At 47.2% G+C, this 21677-nt stretch overlaps 1 protein-coding gene across 6 annotated transcripts in view; it reads right to left on the reverse strand.

Annotated features, from left to right (window-relative positions):
- Window positions 1–21677, reverse strand: part of trps1 (trichorhinophalangeal syndrome I) — a 73105-nt gene that overhangs the window by 25926 nt on the left and 25502 nt on the right. For 4 of the 6 annotated variants that reach the window (XM_058046515.2, XM_058046516.2, XM_058046514.2 and 1 more), the window contains 7 exons: window positions 14898–15575; window positions 13650–13765; window positions 11142–11670; window positions 10425–10639; window positions 10201–10360; window positions 9479–9722; window positions 8526–9243 (listed from right to left, as the gene is read on the reverse strand). In XM_058046515.2, coding sequence (XP_057902498.2) covers window positions 8526–9243; window positions 9479–9722; window positions 10201–10360; window positions 10425–10639; window positions 11142–11670; window positions 13650–13765; window positions 14898–15575 — 2660 coding nt within the window. The remainder of the gene's footprint in view (window positions 1–8525; window positions 9244–9478; window positions 9723–10200; window positions 10361–10424; window positions 10640–11141; window positions 11671–13649; window positions 13766–14897; window positions 15576–21677) is intronic. The other 2 variants (XM_058046518.2, XM_058046520.2) reach the window with 2 other exon arrangements.

Raw genomic sequence — 21677 nt, forward strand, 5'->3', positions numbered from 1 at the left:
AAACATGTGCACACATGATGCCTTTCAGCAGTAAAAACTTTCACTTCCTAATGTAATCATCCACTCTTGTCACGGGACAGCTAACATTAATTCTGAAAGTCGAGTGGTTGAGGCGGGGCGTTGTTCTTAATCAGCCAGCCAGGTTGGATTAAAGGAATAACACGGATCCACTGGCAGAGGGGATTGTGTCTTTAACAACGGCTTTATCTCCACGTCGAGTGCGGCTGGAGTGGAATAATGCAAGAACAGTCAAGCTACGTGAGGTCTACGGTTACCGCAGAACCTAATAAATATGAAAATGGGCGAGCCAATGTGTCGTGGAAGAAAGGCTCAAGGACATGTGAAAAGGGGGCCGAGAGGCTTTGTTCCACAGCACCTGGTCCATTAAGGAACAGGAACAACGGGAACCGTGGGACACGACTGCATGAAAAAAAAGTTTAAACTACACGCCAAACATCTGTGGCGGTGAAACGGCGTCAAGAAGCAAACCAAGCAGCTACTAAGCTGACACCCACCCACACACACACACACACGTACGTACGTACACACACACACACACATGCACACTCCTCTGGGCTGCACTTCATTATTCACACAGTAATCATGCAAAGCCCAGACGGCTGTGTTTTAAAAACATGAATGCGCCCCACTAATATGTTTTCATTTGTAGAAAAAACACGTTAATGATGGTCCAAATGAGGCGGATAATACATTTCCCATTCAAACGGAGCGGAAAATAAAGCAAAAAAAGAAAGGATGCCGATGTTGTGGCAAATGATGATTTGTGATCAGGAAGTGGGCGCCACTGTATTTCTCTCTACACAGCTTCTGTGTAGCTCCCATGAAAGTAAATACACGGCAGTAAGAGAGCATCATTGCACATGAGGCCATTGGCCTCCTTCGTTTGGACCTCCAGCCCAAAGCCTCGCCAGGCATCAGGCATCCGTGCTAGCTGTGCTAAAATCACAGCAGGTGGACAGCTGACGGTTGACAGAGCGTGGATAAAGCTATGGCTTCTATTTTAAGATATGTAGCAAAGCCTGCCCTCTGCAAAGGGTCGGGCGCCTCATGCTCGGTGCGAGTCAGAGACAGTATTGTGACATCAGAGAAAGCCGCAGCATTGGCACGTGAGGGAGATGATCGAGAAAAGGCGATAGGGACGCACATGACATCATTAAATACGTCTCTTGTACAAAGAGGAGATGCAGATAATAATAATGTAGGTAGGTAGGTAGGTAATAATATGCTTCCATCATGGCCAACTAGTCATTATTTACTAAATGTCCAAGTGGGCTTTGCATCCTTTGAGTGGGTGGCCATCAGTGGAACATTGTATTCACAAAGCACGCACTTACACAACATTACGTCCACAGCACGCAGATAGCGCCATCAAACCGCTTTCTGTCAAAGTTACCATTAAAAGACAAAAGACAAATTCTTTTCATTTAAAAGCAGAGAAATTGACAAAGATGATGGGAGCGACTGCCTAAGGGACAACAGGCGGGATCAGCAGCAGTCACATGGCGTCCTTGGACATGCCACCGTAGTCTTCTTATTTTCTACTCATTCCTTCCTAGCTTTGTTCCTGACTATTCCATTGTCGGCCCAAGTCCAAGCCATGCATTGCTGAGTGAATTCAGTATCTCTGCAGCTCTCATCAATAGTTCCTGGCTTGGAAGTCATACGGTACAATACGATGCTTGTCAATGTGGTCTCAGTCCGATACGCAAAGGTAGAAAACAAGTGGTCTTTGGGGGAATGCGCTTTTAGAAATATACCGTGTACGAACACGAGATGCATCACGACTGTGGAGCAGAATCACAAACGCACTTGGCACACACAGAGGAGAATTCCTAATGAGCAAAGAAGACCTCGCAGGGGACAGGAAGGAAGACGCCGAGAGGAAGCTTTCACATCATATCAAGCATGCCCGACTCTTCCATGTTGGAGTGCATTTGCACTTCTGCTTAGGAGTGAAAAGCGGCCATCCACACTCTAACACACACACACACACACACACACACACTGCGGAGGCACACGCATGTGACCGGGGTTGCAACCTTGCCGACAGGGCCTCGGACGGCCGGGGTTGCCATGGCATCGCCCACTCGCAAACACACACACACAGAGTGTGAGAGTGGAGCAGGGTGTGTCCACACAGCCTAAAGAGATGTGGATTAACGTGTCAGGATGATGGCTGGACCCCTTGAAGGAGCTTTCCTAAACGTTCTCTTCTAAGAGGATTGGTCCATGTGAGCAAAACAAAATGATTTTGGGTTGCACAAAAGCGAAGATGAGCGATGGTTTGTTTGCTGACACAGTTGCGCCCGGCCAATTGTCTACTTATTTTCCAGCATACACGTGGTGACAGACGATGAATGGACCCTCCGCCACACAGACGACAAGAAACGGGGGCCGGTTTTGCAATTTAGCTCAACAGATTTGCACACAAATATCAAATAGGGCTGTCCCTGGTCTGTGCTGCGTGATTGGTTGGGAATTTCTGGAAGTAGGATTCAATATTCATAAGGGGAATTAGAGCATAAAAACACGCTTATGACTTTCTAAATATGGGTTTAGACATGATTAGAGCCCTGTAGACATGAAATAACACCCCTATAATCGCTCCCTATTATTCTTTGTTTCCATCACATTGCATGATGGCCGCACAGTGGGCTAGTTAGGAGATCTGGGTCCCAATCTCCGTTTGGGCATATGTGTGGACTTTGCATGTACTCCCTGTGAGTTTTCTTCAGTGACTGCTGCTTCTTCCCACATTCCCAAAATATGGAAATTGTACATAGGTACGAGTGTGAATGATATATTTGTCTATTTATCTATACGTGCCCTGTGATTGGCTGGCCACCAGTCCGTTGCCACTGCCTCTGAGCCCAAGCTGGGATAGGCTCCAGCAGACCATCATCTTCAAGCGTCTGTAGCACCTGCACTACCCATATCACGCCACGAGGTGACAGCAGTATCACTCGGCTCTTTGGACAGGACGGGTACTGTACTTGTCTTATCCACCTGCACGCCAGTTAATGATGTTCAAATGTTCCCGTACGCAGCCAGCGTGGTGGAGATGATGAAAGTAGAGGCAGAAATGTGGGAGGTGTGTGGGTGTTTCAAATTAGCTATTGGTCAGGGGTCAGATGGACATTTAATCTAACCAATCAGCTTCCTAATTACACCAGCGCTGCCAGGGTGCCGTGTACGCCCTGTGTGTGTGTGTGTGTGTGTGTGTAGCTGGCTAGTATTGCGTGTAGAGGTCTCGTTGTAGCAAAAAGAACATCTGGCCTCAATATTGCTTCCATGTGTGAACACACACACACGCACACACACACACGCACACACACACACACACACGCACACAGAGCCTGTGGTGAATGGCCTCACACACAAAGAGAACATGGTAGAAAAAGCAAGGCAAGAAATCAAAAAAGAACATGTGTAGACGCACACACTCTACCAGTGTGTGTCTGTTTCTATGTGTGTGTGTTGATTGTAACCGTAATTGATGTAAACGTCTAAATTACAGCTAGGAGCTAAAGTGACCACTGTGTTTTAGCGTTGCCATGTCAACCGGGATGAAAAACACCTGGCTCCGGCGCTCACTGGCGGCGAGGGCGGAACATCAGTGTCATGGCGGCCGGCCCGAAGCCACAAGGAGGCGGAGGCGTAGGAGGCGGCGGCGGCAGCGCCAGCGACATGTGTCGCAGCCAATCAGGCGCCGAGACAGGACGTCCAATGTGGACCGCCTGTTTGCGTTGCGTCAAACTCGCGTGACACAATAATACGAGATGTAAATGTGGACTTGTGACAGCTTCCCAAACAAGCTTTTACAATAATTCGGTGCCCAAAGGGAGCGCTTGGTGCACAGAGAGGCCAAGCATCGAAGTCTTTGCTCAAGGACACCCGGCAGCACAGAGCAGACCTGCACCGTGGTCACCCGACAGTAACCATGGCAACATGCTGCAGAAAGCACCACAAACAGAGGAGCCAAATCCTGGGAGTTTGAAGTTTTAACGTTCCTCTGATGATCAAATCAAACGTGTGCGTGGCGTTTGTTTTGCACTTATTACAGAGCAGTGATGCCAAACTTAATAGCTGTGGGTGAACAGTCCACAGCCAAGTCCTCCACTCCTCAAACGCTGCACATCAGAGGGGTGACGCTGCATGAAAACATGCACCACTATTTCGATGACAAATACACCACACCGTTACTCAACCCCATACGTGGGAGTGACTTGAAACTTCTCACACAGATCAAACAATCGAAAGAAAAAAAAACTAGCGTGCCTTCAGCTCAGCGCTTTGCAGCGCCTCCCTTTTGGAGTTGAAATTATTCAGTTTGAAAACCACTGCATGTACTTTGACTGTTAAGCATGTTCGACTATTAGCATTAGCATTAGCATCCGAGTGGGCGTGGCTAGCCTGTGACTTACTACTCCCATGTTGGACTAGTAGGGCAGACTCGTCGGAATCGACACATCGCTTCATCTGCTTAATTCAGCTTCAATTTCAGAATGCAAGCGTCATTGGCGGGTTGTTTTGTGTTGTCATCATTTTCCCGACAATGGCAAAATACAGCACATGTGCACGACGACCTCGCCGCCACACTCAGACAGACGCCCACTTTTCTTTTCCTTCCGAGTGTGGCTGTGTTTATTTGAGCGCCTGTCCCGGGGAAATGTGACTGTGCTGCACAAACAAACACGACAGTCCAGCAGCGTGTGTGTGTCTGTGTGTGTGTGTGTGTGTGTGTGTGTGTGTGTGCGCGCAAAGGTTTTTTGATCAAAACCAGTCTGGTCTAAAATTAGCAGCCCGGTCCCACGACGGTTGCATTGTGCTTTGTTGCCAGCTTACGTTACAAGAGTTAATGCTCCATGTCCATCATCGTAATACCTATTTGTGTGGGAGCTTGCTTTATTGTAAACAAATACAAAAAATAAACTTCAAACATATTTTTATTGGGATTTTTTTTGGACGTTTAGGCTTATCAATATAGATTAGCAAAATACCAAAAGTCAGTAAAAGTTGTGAAGTGGTACTGACTGCACTAAACAAACATTCATGGAGACTGTAATTGTAAGCTACACGGGGAGGTAAATAGGACACTGGAGCATCATTCAGAGGCTAAATCCTTTTAGTTTGACTCTGTTTTGCTTTAAACACACACAGACAAGCATATAAGCCCCACAATTTCCTGTAGCGGATATAAAGGGATGTTAAATTATCACTACGGAAAATAACTTTGCATTCACGCTTTAATTTCCTTACAAAACGTGCGCACACACACACACACACGCAGATGGAATGCAAATGCCGGGATGCAACGCACATCATTAAGTACACACGAGCCGAGAGAGGAGTCGCACAGACACGCAAGGCAGAAGGAGAGTGGGGTGGGGGTGGTTGGAAACGGAATGCAAAGTAATGAGAACTTTATGGAAATATATCATGCAATTTTGTGTGTATGTGCATGCGTACTTTTAAACATAATTAGCTCCGTCGGGCAGAAATGTAAACAAAAAGAACTTCAGTGAAACTCCTCTCTGATGTGCTGAAAGAACACATGGACATTTATCTGGCTAGTAGTCCATCCTGGAAAACCGTGGGGGGCTCAAGTAGTTCAAGAGTATCGAGTGGGAGGTGTCAAATCCATCCATTTTTTTCGCCACTGCGTATTAATGACATAGACTCAATCAACTGTAGCTATTCATACAAACTCCTACTGGCTACACAGGACGCTGTTCCACTGGGGAAAACCGGTACGCCCAGACACTGTCTGACTGTCGGACCTGTTGCGATTGGCTGGGGACCAGTCAAGGGCGGTGCACCCCGCCTCTAACCCAAAGTCAGCTGGGATAGGCTCCAGCATACCCCCGTGACTCTGTGGAGGATAAGCGGTATAGAAAATGGATGGATGGCGGTACGGCCACGCATTATTCCTGCCTATATAAAACCTTTTGCAAATTTCAGATTGCCCTTCGCTTTGAACAACTGCGGTGTTGCACACCATAGTCTCCATTTTACTGGACTTTGCCCTCAGTCTCCTCTTTTCTACTCTCTCATTATTTAATTTCTCTTATGCTGCTGCTGTTAGCGTGTCTCCATCTGTGGACGCTTAAGCATTATCACACTTGCCTCCCCTTTTATAATGCCCTCAGTCTCCTCTTGAATAAAAGCTGTCTCCTTACCAACCATTTGTTAGCGTGTCTTTTTCCAAAAGATGTGTTATTACCTGTGTGCTGCAGTGTTATTGCGTTCCGCAGTCTCCACTTTGCCCTCAGTCTCCTCTTGAATAAAATTGGTCTCCAACCGACCGTTCCCATTTCTAGAACTCTCCAAAAGCTGCCACACTTGCGCTAGGCTTCACACTAAGAGGTAGAAAGCTGAGTTGCTGTCGGGCAATAAATCCCCACACAAAAAGCCAACAGGAGGGGAGATGTGGCTCAACAATGCAATACTTCACTACAAATCAGGCCTTTAAGAGGAAGAGCTGGACGTGAGTGTGCATGCCTGCACTGTTTATTGATCCCGCTGTATCAGGCGTCCTTTGAGGAAAGAAGTGGAAGAAGGATGGAAAGAAAACAAACAGGGAGAAGGAGGGATGTTTTAATTGTGTATCTGCTTTTTTTTGGTCTTTTAACACCTTCATGGATCAATTTCTTCCTCCCTCACCTCATCGGACAGTGAAAAGTGAAGAAGTAAGGAAAAGAAAGAAGTTGATTTAGCTTTTACAACTGAAGGGGTTGGAATTGGTATCCTTAGTAGTTGCCATGGTGATGCTCATTCACGATTTTCTTTTTATGTGTGAGATAAGATTTTGAGCTGAGAACCATGCCCCTCCCCTGCCCTGCCCGGTGTTGACTCATCATTTTGACTCATCGTGGAGTGGTGCCGTGTTGCGTGCATGTCATGGAAACGCAGGATAAATATTGAAGATTGCAACAGCAGTCAATCGCTCTCAGCTCTCGCTATTAAAGAGAACCTTGGCTTTTGTCGTCCTTGCAGTACGCCTTCTTCTGACACAAGTGGAAACACAAGAAAACGTCACTTTGTCACTAAATGTGTAAAGACTCACAAGCCTCTCAAAGGATGGATAGAATGTGCACTTCCAGTAGCTGTCCCAATACTTTTGCCCCTTTCCTTGCGCTGGCCTCTCTGCGGCTCCAGACGCTACAGTATATATTGTGCAATGGTATATATTGTGCTACGGTATATATCGTGCTACAGTATATATCTTGCTAAGGTATATATTGTGCTACGGTATACTATATTGTGCTACGGTATATATTGTGCTACAGTATATATTGTGCTAAGGTATAGTATATTGTAAAACTTACCCTGTTACCGTGCTTTACCTCTGCACACTGCAGTACTTCACTCCATAGTCTCCACTTTACTGCCCTCCAGAAAAATTTTAATTTTACCAATAACCACATTGTTCTCTCCGCTGCCTTATTATGATACTCCATAGTCGCCACTCTACGGCACTTTGCCCTCAGTCTCTTGAATGAAACTTGTTTCCTGACTCCAACAACTCTTTTCATACATTGTTGTTAGCTTTTCTTGCGGTGAATGACAAATTTACAGTATTTTTTCATGATGGACAGCAGCCTGTGCCCTCAGTCTCCTCTTAAATAAAAAACAAAAATCTCCATAACTTGGGGTGTGTTGTTTTCTTAGGTCTTTCCCTGAATGAGGTTTACAAATAGACTCTAGTATTATACTATGCAGTGTACATACACTTATGCCCTCAGTCTCCTCTTGAATAAAATGTGCCTATTTAACAACCAACAGCCATTGCTCATCCGTGAACATTCATCATTCACATAAAAAGGTTGATTGTGAGGTATGAACATTGTAATTCAGAAAAAAAACATGGCCTAGTTTAGCTTGACATCTTTATCCACTCCGTACAGATAAATCGTAGATATACCGAGCGCTTACAGAGGATGATATAAGACCATGAACACCCTTAAGGGGTTCATTTCTTTGAACGACTCCCCTTCTTTTCTTCTCATCTAAATGTTCTTCTCACTGCCACACCCAAGAAAATGAGCAAACCTCTTGCCGACACACCCTGCCAAGTTGCTGCCAACACCTCACACACACAAACACACACACACACACACACACACACACACACACACACACACAGCATAGGAAGCCAGGCAGTACAACATCCACACTCCCACATTCAGTCACTCTGCGTCCCACTGTCACACCACTCCGTCCAGGCCTTGATTCTGCACCCACCCACACACGCGACATTACGGCCTGTGTGATCATCGCCAATAAGCGGCGCCACTAACAGTAAACCGCCATCGGCTAGCCACCAGCCCATGACATCACTTGTATTGGACCGACAGGCCGGTGAGGCAAACTTGAATTGACAGACGGTTGCCATGGGAACAAAAGTTTGTCTTCCCTCCACAAAAAGACAGTGGAGCCTTTGTCTGGTGAGGGTATATTTGATAATTAAGAAAATATGATTAGCGTAAAGAGAAAGTGTTTACCCGTAACAGCGACTGGGACTCCTCTTTAGCAGCTTTCACCTCCTGTCCTCCCCCACTTCCGCTTCCTCCACCTGCGTATTGCTGCTGAGGGGGCATCTGGCTCAGTTTCTCCCCTCCCATAGCAGTGGTGGTGGCTCCGCTTCCAGGCCGCCCCCCTCCTCCGTACAGCTTGGCGTCTCCCAAAAAGGACTTGGTATCTCCCAGGTAGACCATGCTAGGCGAGGCCACGCCTCGTTTATGCTGTGAGGCTTCGTGGTTGGCGGAAATAAACGACACTGACAGCGGGGAGGGGAAAAGCGAGGGGCTCCCGCCTCCTGCCCCTCTTTCGGGTCCCATTCGCTCCTTTGGCACCCAGAGGAGACCGTGGGCTTGATCGCCGCCTCTGGTCTCCCCGAGGACCCAGCCTTTCTCCCGCTCTTTTTCTTTGTCCTCGCTGCCCTCGCTTTTTATGACCTCCTCCCGCCCCCCCTCGGCCAAGCGTCCCTCGGGCGGCGCCAGGGAGTAGAGCAGGCGAAGATCCCCCTTGCTCTCCTCCTTGATGGCTAAGGTGGAGGGCGCTGAGCAGCCATTGGCCGAGAAGGTCAGGGACGGCGTCACCATGGAGCTTAGCGGAGGCGGGGTTTCGTGACAGTGGGCCGTGTTGAAATGGTCCAGGAGCGCTGACGAGTCGGGGGCCGTGAAGTCGCAGTGTCGGCAGCGGCAACAAGAGTGGACACGCCTGAACAGAGACGATAAAAACATTGGTTGAGGGCAAATCTATCCTACTACACCAGCTGTACACAAACTACTCTAACATACATCACCCTCACTTTTGCTCCTTTGAGAAGATGTCATAAAATGCTCACCGAAGCGCACTCGCAGGACTACATCAACTTTAACAATGACAGCATGGCCCCTGGATGTATTCACAGGTGTCCTACGTAATGACGCCATAAATGCTGATCCCCGCTCACCTGTAGTGTCTGAAAATCTCCTCCTCCACCTCCGTGATGAAGTGGCACTTTGTGCACGAGTACTCCCTCTCGCCTCCGCCTCGGCCCTCCTTGCCGTCCGTCCCAGCCTCCTCCTCCGCCTTGACGTGCGGCGCCGCCCCCTTCAGGTTGATCAGGCTGTGGCAGCTGTCGTAGTGCTGCAGCAGCACGTCGATGTCGCCGGTGGCGTAGGCGCACTGGTCGCACAAGTGGGTGACGCCTGAGCCTGGGGAAGCACATTTACGTGAGGCGAGAAGAAACCTTTAAGAAACCCTAAACCATGGACCCCCAAAACCGCTAGAAGCTTTCAGGTGGAAGGATTTAACAAAAAAAATACCTACATGAAATGCTATGTAAATGCATATCCGTGTTGGAAAGACGTGCCAGTATTTTATTTCACAATATCCCAGTTTTTGCTTGTATGTGTATGTATTAGTTCATTCATGCTAGCACACTGCCTTCCACCACACACTGCCTTTTACACAGAAGAAAGACGGCAATAAGACACATTCGATGGCTATAATGCTTCAAACTTGCTCATCATCATTTGCTCCTTACCGCGATTCCAACATCGGTTGTGGTTCTGGGACTGCTTAGTCATATACCGTATGACAAACAAAGCCGTATGACATGTACCGTCATATACCGTATGACATGTCTAATGTTCCGCTTTCTCATGCACTCCAAATGACCACGTTATTTACCTTGAGAAATGACAGGATTAGAGGGGTGAAAGGTCACACTGGGGTCACTTCTGGCGTGAGGGGGTGTGGAGCCGCCAGGGTCTTGCTGCTTGGCGGACAGCGGGAACTTGGTACAACATTTGGAACAGGTGGGCTTCCGGCACGCAAATGGGTGGGACACCTGTGGGAGGGGTTTGGGGGGGGTCAGAAAAAGCAGAAAATGCCAACATTCGAAGCAGTCTCACCTCGCCCAGGTGTTTCTGCGGCTGACAGAGCCCCCGCGGACAGTACATGCAGTGCTGGATGCAGCAGCGCTGAATGGAGTGATTGTGCTGGTAGTGCAGCAGCAACGGCGCCACCACGATCACGTCGGCGCTGTGGGCCATGGAGTAGCGAAAGTCGCACAGCTGACAGTTGTAGCTGGTGACCACCGCGTCCGTGTCGCCACTGTTGGGATCGCCTGGGGGTGACAGAAGTATGATAGGAAAATGGATACTGGAGTCATTAATAGCCTTTACATCACAAGAAACAATCCTCTTACACGCTTTGCTGTTTTTAAAAGACCTACTGAAAAATAGTCAAAGATCCCCTATTTGACTGGAGCGCTCGGTCGCTTTTCAGAAAACATAGAATGTAAAAACACTAGTCAAAAGATCCTCTATGTGACAGGAGTGGTCTGCTTCTGTTTTTAAGGACCGACAACAAAAACGCTTGTCAAAGATCCTCTCTGTGACAAGACAGCCCTGCTGTTTTTTAAATTAACTGCTGCAAAAACGCCAGTCGCGATCCTCTAAACGACAGGAGGACCCTGTGTTTTTAGCAAAGATCCTTCAATTAACTCTGCTGTTTTTAAATGACGTCCTGCAACAACGCTAGACAAAGATCCTCTACAGGACAGGGGGGCTCTAGGATGGCTCTAGTGTTTTGAATGGTGTACTGCAAAAGCGCTGGTCTGGGATTACCTTGGTTGGTGCCGGACAAAAGATCCTTGCGACTTCTGGATAAGTCTCCATCCCGTCTGATTCCTCTGTCTCCGGGAGAGGAGTCATGGGGGCTCCTCGTGTTGATCCTGTGTCGTTGCTCGTAGTGCTCCAACAGCTTGGCCGCCCCCCCCGTCCACTCGCAGCTCCAGCTGCAGAACTTGCACCAGTAGTACGCCCCCCGCTGCCCCTCCGCCGGCCATCCCGATGAATCCGCCCGGATCGGGATGGAATAGCCGACAAGAGAGTCGTCTTCAGCTCGAACAGCCACTCGTTCCGCCCCCTCTAAAATCGGGCCCCTCCCCTTACCCTGGTTGTCGTTGGCCAGCAGGGGCGTGGCTGGCGGGGATTTGACTTTATTGGGATGCGCAGACAGGAAGTGTTGCTCCAGTTCTACGGAATTGCTGCCCATGTAGGTGAAGTTGCAGAATTTGCAGCGGAAGTACTTGGTGTTGCCTTGGCAATCCGAGGTCTTACGGCCAATTCCGATTAGTGTGCCGCCCAACGTCACCTGTTGGAGAAAGAAAACAGATTACTTAGACATTCAATAATATAGAAAGTCAATTGATACACTACAGCGATGGTACCCGATCTTTTTAGACTCATGGGGGCGGGGTTTGGTATTTATTGATTATGTATTGTGAATAAAACTAAAAGCTAGCGAGAAGCCAAAACAGTCATGCAATGTTAAGCTAATATCATGGAAGATAACGTCTCAATATTTAGTGTCCTTGCTGCCACGAAGTGACCACAACCCGACATCATCATCACTGGGATGTCCACAGGTTTGGACCAATAACAGACCAGCGTCTACCACCAAACAGCCAAGTGCTATTCATCCCTCTGTGAAACGGACGCCATATACAGCGATGGTGTTTAATGAGGACGCTAATTGTGTCTAGCTTGGAGATAGTAGCTGCTGTCCGCCACTGCCTGAGGAAATACGCATGTATCATTTTCAGTCTCTTAATTCCATTGTGGATACAAAAATGAAGTTTTGCTGTGAAAATGGGTCGTTTTGATGGGTTTTTACACACCGAAAGGCATCCAAGTGTCCTGCCACGTTTTAAAAGTGTCTTTTTTTTTTCTTTTGTAAAACTGCATCGCTTCTTGAGTACACCGAGAAGGGTGACCCTGGATACGTTCAAGCACACACTCTCCATGTATGCATGCGTGCATGTACTCACAAGCAATTAAATGCTGCTGCAAGTCTAACTAAGCAAGCCATAACATACATCCCAGGCCTGGGAGTATGTGCTACTCCATTGGAGGAGGCCAAGGAAACCTGACGCTCATCTGGTTTTTATTAGGCTGGCCTGTAGACATGTAGGTGATTACGAACGTGCTGCTGCTGCTGCTGGATGGATGGAAGGGGTTTGGGGGGGGGCAGGCTTACAATGACATTACTACTGTACGGAGTAGATTTATCTCCGTGCAGATCTGCGGTCTGATGTGGACTGTAGGCGGTCCGGCAACGGCACTTTGTCAGGACAGAAAGCGCTCCCCGTCCCTATGAATTTAAATTTTCACTCTCAGCATTGGTTTTCATAGAGAACTTCATTAGAAAGGCAAACAATTAGCATAGAAATGCTTGGAAGCTGAGGATTAGGTTACAGTGCCGATGATGGATGGAGCCTCCTTCACTCAATTTTAAATTTGGACTTTTCCACTCTTTTCCCCGTCTCTGTATTATTTATCTCCCCTTGAAATCTCATTGGCCCACGAGGAATCCCGTCTTAGCAAATGACAGCATGGAACTTTCCAAACATGGGCGGGCAGCCGAGCGAGAGAAAGAAGCAAGGCAATGAGAAGAATAGAGACTCCTTTCATTCGACTTTTTCTTCACGCACCGTGCTGGATTTTCAATTTCTGACTTCTTTCGGCGCCTGTTACGTGACTTGGGGTCATTATTTGCTTTAAATGAAAGGAAACTCTTTGACTTTTGACACAAAACACACACACACGCATATTAGGTCATCTTACTGAGCCTTTAATGACAAAACTCCACTGTTCCTGTGGGCTCAAGACTCGGCATCCTTCATCCCACTCTTATCAGAGGTGGGTAGCTGTCACGTAGAAATACACAAACAACAAAAACAGTAAAGGGAGGAGTCTGGGAGGAGTCACAGCGAGCCTGAAATGTCAATTTATCCCGTTCATTCATTCATTCTGTATATGTTCACTATTTAGATGCCTGCTTGTAAAACTAGTAAACCTGTTTTGGCTTTCTGGAACCGCTTTCATTGGGTGGAAGTTATTTCTTATTGATTCAGTTGATTCAATTGATTCAGTTTCTGTCTGTTTCGGTGAGAGTGGGACCTTCTGGAAAGAATGAATGACGCTAAGCAAGGCTTTGTTGGACATACAAAAACAGAGCGGCATCATCCACAACACAAAAACCACGACCCCATCCTACCTTTTCATACGCTATCCCACCAATGGCTTTGTTTGCTAGCTACGCATTTGGCACATGTTAAAATGTCTTCCCACCTGGACGTCGTATGTGCCGTTCATCATCACGGTCCTGTGCTGCTGATTGTGGAGATCCGACCTGCTCTTGCCAGACTCTTTGGCTTGGGTCCTGGGTCCTTGTCCTGCCTGGAAGTCTGCAAAGACAAAAAAGACACAAAAGGAAGGCTGGGTCAGAGTTGCAGGGGCCAGGAGTCGGGCTTTGCCACACATCTTAAAGTAAGATGCCGCCTAACTGTCAGAGTTTTTCTTCAGCGAACAGGCTAGCCTAGCCTAGCATGATGCTGTTAAAATGTCAGCGAAAATTAGCAAATCCCTTAGCACAGGATAAATAAACATGATTTTGCCAGCCATGATAAATTGACATCTGCATGTGTGTCTGTTGGCGGGACGCGCGCACACACACACGCACACAAGTGAGTGTGCTGAGGAGTGACAAGCAAGCTGCTAGCCCTTCCTCCTGGAAGTATTGACAGGAGTACTAGCGATGGTGAACCGACTACGGTGATATGAAGCCATAGCTACGTGAAAAAATACTGCAAACATTTTGAATAAACACAGGAAACTGCTTCCTCTGTGCCTGTTGTGTACTAAACACCATCTGATGCCATTTTGTGGCATGAGAAATAAATAATACAAAAGCTGGGAGGGCCGTGATTCCCAAGTAGAGCACCTCATTGTGCTTTGACCAAACATTACACCTCATTAGCATAAACAGTGTATTCCACACAGGATAGCATATGCAAATAAGCTGGCATCTGCATGGACACACAATGTGAATATTCGGACAAATGACGAAAGTCACACCGATTCCAAAATAGAAAGTGCAACTGCAAGTTTTTGCCAAAGGAGACACTTTCACTTTCATTGGGGTCTTCTCGGGGTGGTCTTTTTTGTTGAATGAGTTGGATGGAAAAGCTCAGGACATCTTCATTGCAATGTGGAATGAAGGTTTATTCAAGAAGACATGGTGATAGTGACGTCCTCTCTCGGCCATCATTTGCAAGACAATTATGCTCCAAAACGTTCCACGCCAGCACACGAGTGCAGTGTTAGCACTGCAGCTCACATGGCTACGCTAACCTTGGCTACCTTGTTGTTTGATGATGTAAAACGGAGATAAAGTGCATGAACCCGGCTCATTAGCGTTAAAGCTACAGAGCGGCGTGTTGCCAGTCGGGCAGAAATGGACGACTGTGGGATTTGTGAGAGCTACATCCTACAATGCGGACACAAAGAGGGTGCAAAAGAAGCCAAGCTAGGAGTTACCTAGAGGTGTGTGTGGGGGCGCCATGTTGTGGAGAGCCAGGATGTGTGTGTCGAGGGCAGCGTCCTGCCGTGTGCGGTTGTGCAGGCCGAGGTGATACTTCCTAAAGTGCTTCACCAGGTCGGCGGGGTCGTTGCCGTAGTAACCATAACCGCACACGTTGCACTTGAAGTCCTGGAGCTTGGGGGAGGGGCTGGAGGAGAGCGGGGGCGTGTCCATGGTCGACTCCTCGCCTCCCGGCTCTTGCCTCGCAGGGAGGAGGCACGGCGTGGAGAGGCGAGGGGAGGCAAGGTCGCCGTCTTCCTCCTTGTCGCGCGCCTTGTCGCCGTCTTCGGGGTCCGACCGGCTCTCGGGTCTGGGTCCTGCTTGCGGGGTCCTGCCCGCTCCGCCTCCGCCTCCTCCCCGCCTCCCGCCTCGCTCCTCGGTGCCGACAGACGAGGGCGAGAGAGATGAGGAAATGCACTCACTTTCTCCCTCCTCCTCGTCCTGCTCCTCATCTCCGCCTCGGATGCACTCCTCGGGTTCGGAGGGGCGGCTTATCCGGTCGGCCTCGGCTGCCACTCGCCCTTCCTCCTCGCCATCGTCCTCCTCCTCCTCGCCCGCCGGCCTCCTCCCCTCTTCCTCCTCCTCTTCCTCACCTCCCACGCTCCGGATAGGGGGATTCTTCTTCCTTACCATCTCTGAAAAGATGGGAGAAAGATGCTTGAAAAAAGCTCCCTTTCTTTTGGGATTTTCCCAACAAGTTGGGAAAATCTCTGTTAGTGGAAACAGAAGGAGAAGAAGGTTTCAATCCTATCACAGAGAGACCATCCATTACGAGGACGGATGATGGAGGCCCAGATTGTTATTTTTTTACGCTTTTCAATCATTTTCTGCCTCCTAAAACCGTCCTAAACTGGTCTTTCCATTTTCTTTGTGTCTGCTCCCCCCACTTTAATGCTACCCTTCTATCATCTCGCCTTTCTCTGCCGGCTCATTTGCAAAAATGAAAAGTATTGTCATTGCGGAGGCATTTTCACTCACTTTTATGTGTCTTCTAAGGCTTTTTCTCTCCTTAAAGCCAGGATCCAATGATCCAATTATTTTTTTCTGCTGCTAAACGCAACCCTCCTCTACCGTCCTTTGATCGCTGTAGAGGGAAAACCCAGCTAATAATATCAATCAATGAGTACACCACCAAAACATTCAACAAACACAAAATAACTAATACATTGATGAATTCACTCAGAAAATGTGTTGCGGTCCTTGGCATATGTAAATATTATCAGAAAAATGACTAATTGGATTCCAATGGCCTTCATTTTGGTTTTGCTACAAAAAGACAGATTTATTTTATTTAAGATTTTTTATTTGTATTTATTTTTTAGCATAAATATGCCACAGTATTTTCATTTGTCAATAATATTTTTATAATAATAATACATTTGCTACAAACAGAATAAAGATGCAGATGCAATAAAATTCACACAAAAATGAATAAAATATTTTACTAACCTGGGCATATTCAGAATAGAACAAATAGAAAAAATACATACATTTGGTAAAAATGTTAAATCACTAACTGGATCCCATATATGCAAAGATCATCGATTTAGTCAATAAAAAAACACAAAAATGAGAACGTTGAATAATTTACAATGTACAAATATCTAAGAAATATCATAATAAATATATATCATAAAAGAAAACAGTCTGTGTTCTTTGTTGAATCCACGGTGCCGTCTTTCCCTCAGCTATGAAACTACTATTAAAATAAAGTAATTTACGTCTGCCAGGGCCCACGCCTCCACCAACCCTGGCACTCCTCGTCCTGTCTGAGGGTGTGCGTGTGTGCATGTGTGTGTGTGTGTGCGCACGTGCATGAGTGAGCCCAGGGAGCAGAGGAAAATCTCATCTGATGCTCACCACACCCAAGCCAAAATTCATCTTACATGCACGCGTGCACACACGCACACACACACACACACACACAAAGTGGAAAACAACATCGTTGTGGTGAAGCCATGACGCAAAAAAAATCCAGGCTTTATAAAAGGAGCTCACTATTGACTAAATGGCGTTTCCATCTGCGTCTTTCAAAAAGATGATAATAAAAGTGTGAATTTAATGGCAGCTAATTGGACGTCTGCGATGGGTATGGCTTCCACAAAGACCGTGCCAGCTTATGACAGGGTGAAATAAGTGTGTGTTTCTTGACTTGCAGCAACGACTGCTGAACGCTCAGGGCTGTATGCACAGACGGGAACCATTAGCATCAGCTGCAATTACACGCAAGCCACCACAACACACTGACTGGCTAAACTTAGCCCCCCAAAACAGGCTAACCGATGCGACAGGTAGGATGAATGCCTCGCTTAATCGTTTCCATCAACGCCAATTAGCCTGCAAGACCATTATGTCAAATTGCTGAAAATCGCCCGGAGACGGCCGCTGAGGGACGCGCCGACATGAGCGCTAAGATTAAGAGCGGTCAAGATAGAAAATAGAAAACCAGCATTAAAATGATGCATATATGCTGTGATTTTAGCTGCTACACAAGCGTGCTGACTGTGCAGAAATATTACTTTGACAGCCCCCCCAAGCACAGACGCAGCTAGAAGCACATCACTGCAAAAAAAAGCTGGATTTTGTTAGCTTTGCACAAAATTACAGTCCCAACTTGGGAGTTACTTCTTTGTCCATGATGACTTCTCAGTGGACGTGGATGAAAGCTGGACTGTATATACAGTATCCATGTGGCTATATGCTTTAGTGCTTGGATACACAAACATGCCAGCTCATGCTGTGCAGACAAGCAGCGCCGTCACAGGAACCAGACTGGAAGACAAGTCGGCGGGCAAGCTGGATTTTGAGGCGTTTGCAAGTGGTTTGGAACGGCTAGGACTTCAAGATCAGTTCATCAATGGTGATCGTTATGCGGGCTTTGTAGCGAGCATGTCAGCATAGTGGATTTCAAATTGCCGCCTAGATGGGCTGCAGCAGTATCGTTTCAACAAGTGATTGTTTGCTCTTCAGGCAGAATTAAGGCGAACATTCCCGATTCTTGCACCTTTGGAACTAGCGCCAAGGCTGGCAGCAGATTGGTCAGGGTGGATGCCGGTCGGCAGCAGCTACCCACCGGACAATCTAATCCACCGCTTGTGTAGCTGTCGCACAACTTGCTCCCATCTCGGACCGTGCTCACCACATGCAGACGCACCAAGGACTGTCTCCCAAACCCATCTGCCAAATGGCTTGTTTCCACGCCTTTACCACCAATCCATAGCCGTCCATCTTTCACACGTCTCTCTCAAGTCATCAGTCACACAAAACATAGAAATGGATGGAAGTGGGCCAAGCTGTAACAGAAATCAGACACAAGCGCTTGTTATTGGAGGACGAGTCCTAAATGATGTGCAGACACACCCGGATAATCAGCCTGCGTTACTACCAATAGGAGGTTTCAAGGAGTGGGTCCATCTCGCGTCTCTCAATTAATCAGTCACACCCGCCCACGCTCGTTCATCACGCCTCTCACGGTTCTGCCAGTTCCTACTCAGCTTTATCCTGAGGTGAACCCGTGTGGGTGTTTCCACAGCGCTGGGGGATCGCAACTTTTGCAGGGAGGCAAACAAAAACCTCATCCAATCCCTAGCTGAAGATGTTAGGAAGGGAAAGCAATTCTGACCCGACCGCCTTGCATATTAAGCCACTTACTTCCAAATACGCCGCCGACACACACCAAGCATAATGCCAATTCACAAGCTGACATCAATATGTGACCACTTAAAACTTGTTTATTCCTACTTTCAACCTTTTTCATGGGTGAGAGCTACAGGGGTATCTAATTAGTGTAATTAGAGCTGCGACGATTAAATCAATGACAAATCAATGATTCCATTTGATCCAGTTTGCTCTTTGCCGACTCTAAAACATTGGTTCTGTTGCAGCTGCAGTATATTTGTTCATAAATGACCATGTGGGCACCTTTCACTTTCTCATGCACTCCAAATCATTATTAAAGGAAACTAACCAAGGGGGCCCTCTCTGATGGAGTGGCATCAAAACAATGTGAAACCTCTTCAAATGTTCAGGAATTGTGAAAGGACAGTTAAAGGAATAGCAGGGTAGTTGGTGTGAGGGAGATGGATGCGGAAGGCGGGGTTGGATGGAGGGGGTCATTTGCTGTGGTGACCCCTGAAGGGGAAAAACCCAAAGCGAAAGAAGAAGTGCTCAATTTGCTCATTCAAATAACATTCTCCCAACCCCGGATAAATTTAACGTGTCCTTAAAAAAACCTCATCTTCAGCAGGTTGGGGGGGGGGGTGGTTCAGTCAAACGGTTGAACAAGACGACGCATGCGGTCTGCTCACAATGCAGCTCTTCTGTTATTTCAATAAGCTGCAACGGTGGAGGACAGTTTAGAAGACCCTCCAACGGTTCGGCCTCTATGTCTGCTTTTTAACTTTGCAAACAGACACACACACACACACACACACACACACACACACACACACACACACACACACCAAAGCACAGACAAGCAGACAGCGCTCCCCCTGCTCATACTGTCTGAGTGTGTGAATGTCATCAAATATAGCTGTGTGGTCACGTCGCTCGTCCTGTATATGCACCTCTCGCCATCTCAGAGGAAGTTGCCTGAAGAGTCAATTGCAGTCAAAAGGTTGCAATTCTTGTGTTTTTAAGTCACAGCGCTGACAAAAGGCAATGAGAGAGTGTGATTAATTCCACTTCAACACATGCATGCATGTAGTAACTGTTGCTTTAATCGACTCTGACCTTTGAATGTTCAAAATAGAAAAAAATCCTGTTAACACGCAAGATCCAATTGTTTAATGGAATTACACAAAGCACATCCATCAGGCCAGAGTCACTGCCTCTGTGATCTCAACATGATTGCAATTCATGCTTTAATGGTTTGTAATAAGACCAATTTACAGCGTTTTTACACACGAGCCATGAGAAACACAGCCACTCAAATGCTTGTACACAAAAGGCCAACAGAAAGAATCCCATATTAAAACATGCATGTGAAGGACACAAGAGACGGTTCAGAGAGCCCCGAGCAGGCAAAGGGGGGCTCAGTCTGAGCTTTCATTTCCTCTGTCCTTCAATGTAATGCACACAAGCCCCAAAAAAAGCCAAAACCTCACAGACATGCATGCACGTGGGGAGCTGATGGTTATCAAGCACTCTGACCCGCCCGCAGGAACTCCACACAAATAGCTCAGTATCACAACCTCTGTAGAAAAACAACAGTGACTAACAGCAACGGCCATGCCTCCACAAATATGTGGCTTTCCATGCAGGGAAGGCTGACACGATACACCTCAACATGCATTCACAGGCCGTCAAAGACATGCCCACGCCTTAGCAGCCAATCGGAGGTCTGAAGAAAGCAAAGGGTGGAAAAAGGCAAGCCCGCCACATGCTAATATGTCAACAGAATATAATATGTCAAGAGTGATGTGTCACACGCTTTAGAGATTTATTATTTAACAAGGTTAAGATTGCAAAGAGACGTGTTGTAGCGTTGCAGAGACGTGTTGCAGAGATGCAAAGCTTGGTGCATCTCTGCACCAAGCTTTGCAAAGACATGGTGTCGGGAGACGCACCCGATTGCTGCCACCAATCCAGGATAGCGCCAACATACATGACTGGGACAACACGTCTCTTTGCAATCTTAACCTTGTTAAATAATAAATGCCAATATATAAATTGTCACAGGAGATGAGGCTTGATATGCTGCGATTCCACCTCCAATCCTGCTGGACATGACTGGTGGCACATAAAGACCATAAAGGGGTTTATTTCGAGCCTACTTGTTAGCCTAATGTTGTTAAATGATGAAAGGCAATCTAAAATGTCCATATGAGACCAGGCATGATATGCTGCGATTCCACCTCCAATCCTGCTATACATGACTGGTAAAGATAAAGACCAAATAAAGACCATAAAGGCCATAAACATTGTTAAATGTTAGATGACGACACTTTATGCTGCAATCTGCAGCAAAGTGCGCAGCAGGTTGGCAACACTTTGCTGATTAGCTCTGATTTCTCAGCATGATCAAATCAATTTCATCAAGGGTTTTGGAGGATTTGATGCGAGACAACAGAAGTATGTCAAAGAGTTGCATCCTCTTCTCTAGTCTTGACCGTGTTCCGTACTTCTCATTTGCATGCCATTCAGGTGTGGAGCCTTAATTAAGGCAAAGGAATGCCATCCTTCGTTCTCACGCACATCTTAACTGCTGGTACGCCCTTCGATATTAGCAAACAAAAAAGTCCCACAGACACAAACCCTGGCACACAAACACACAAGATTTTACTGCTGATCCAAGCACACCCTTAATCTCCTCATCTGCTATCTTTTGTTGGCAGCCCTTCCCCTTCTGCCTTTCTTTTCTTGCTGCTGTGATGTACGGCGCTGATGAATCACAGCCACGGGATAAATGATAAGATGGGTGTGCTGCTGAGGCTTCCCCTTTTGTCATGTTTTGGAGAAATGACAGCTGGGTGTGTCGTCGGCATGCCAGTCAAAGGACCGGGGACGACCCAACCCAAGACACTTGTCAGGGGTATCAATCGCAAAACCTCTACTTAACAAATCCCGCCGTCAATCACTTCTTGTCGTCTGATCTGCAGCGGGCTTGTTCCGCATGAGTCTAACTAATACAAAACAAAACCGCAATCCTGGCAGCGGTTCAGATATGCAGCAAGGCTGAAAAGAGAACACGTCCCTGCGAGGCGCTTGGTAGGAAAACAATTAAAGGCATCACC

The sequence above is a fragment of the Doryrhamphus excisus genome, linkage group LG7 (genome assembly GCF_037039965.1).
Source record: "Doryrhamphus excisus strain RoL-2023G ecotype Guam linkage group LG7, RoL_Dexc_Guam_v1.1, whole genome shotgun sequence".
Classification (NCBI taxonomy): Eukaryota; Metazoa; Chordata; class Actinopteri; order Syngnathiformes; family Syngnathidae; genus Doryrhamphus; species Doryrhamphus excisus.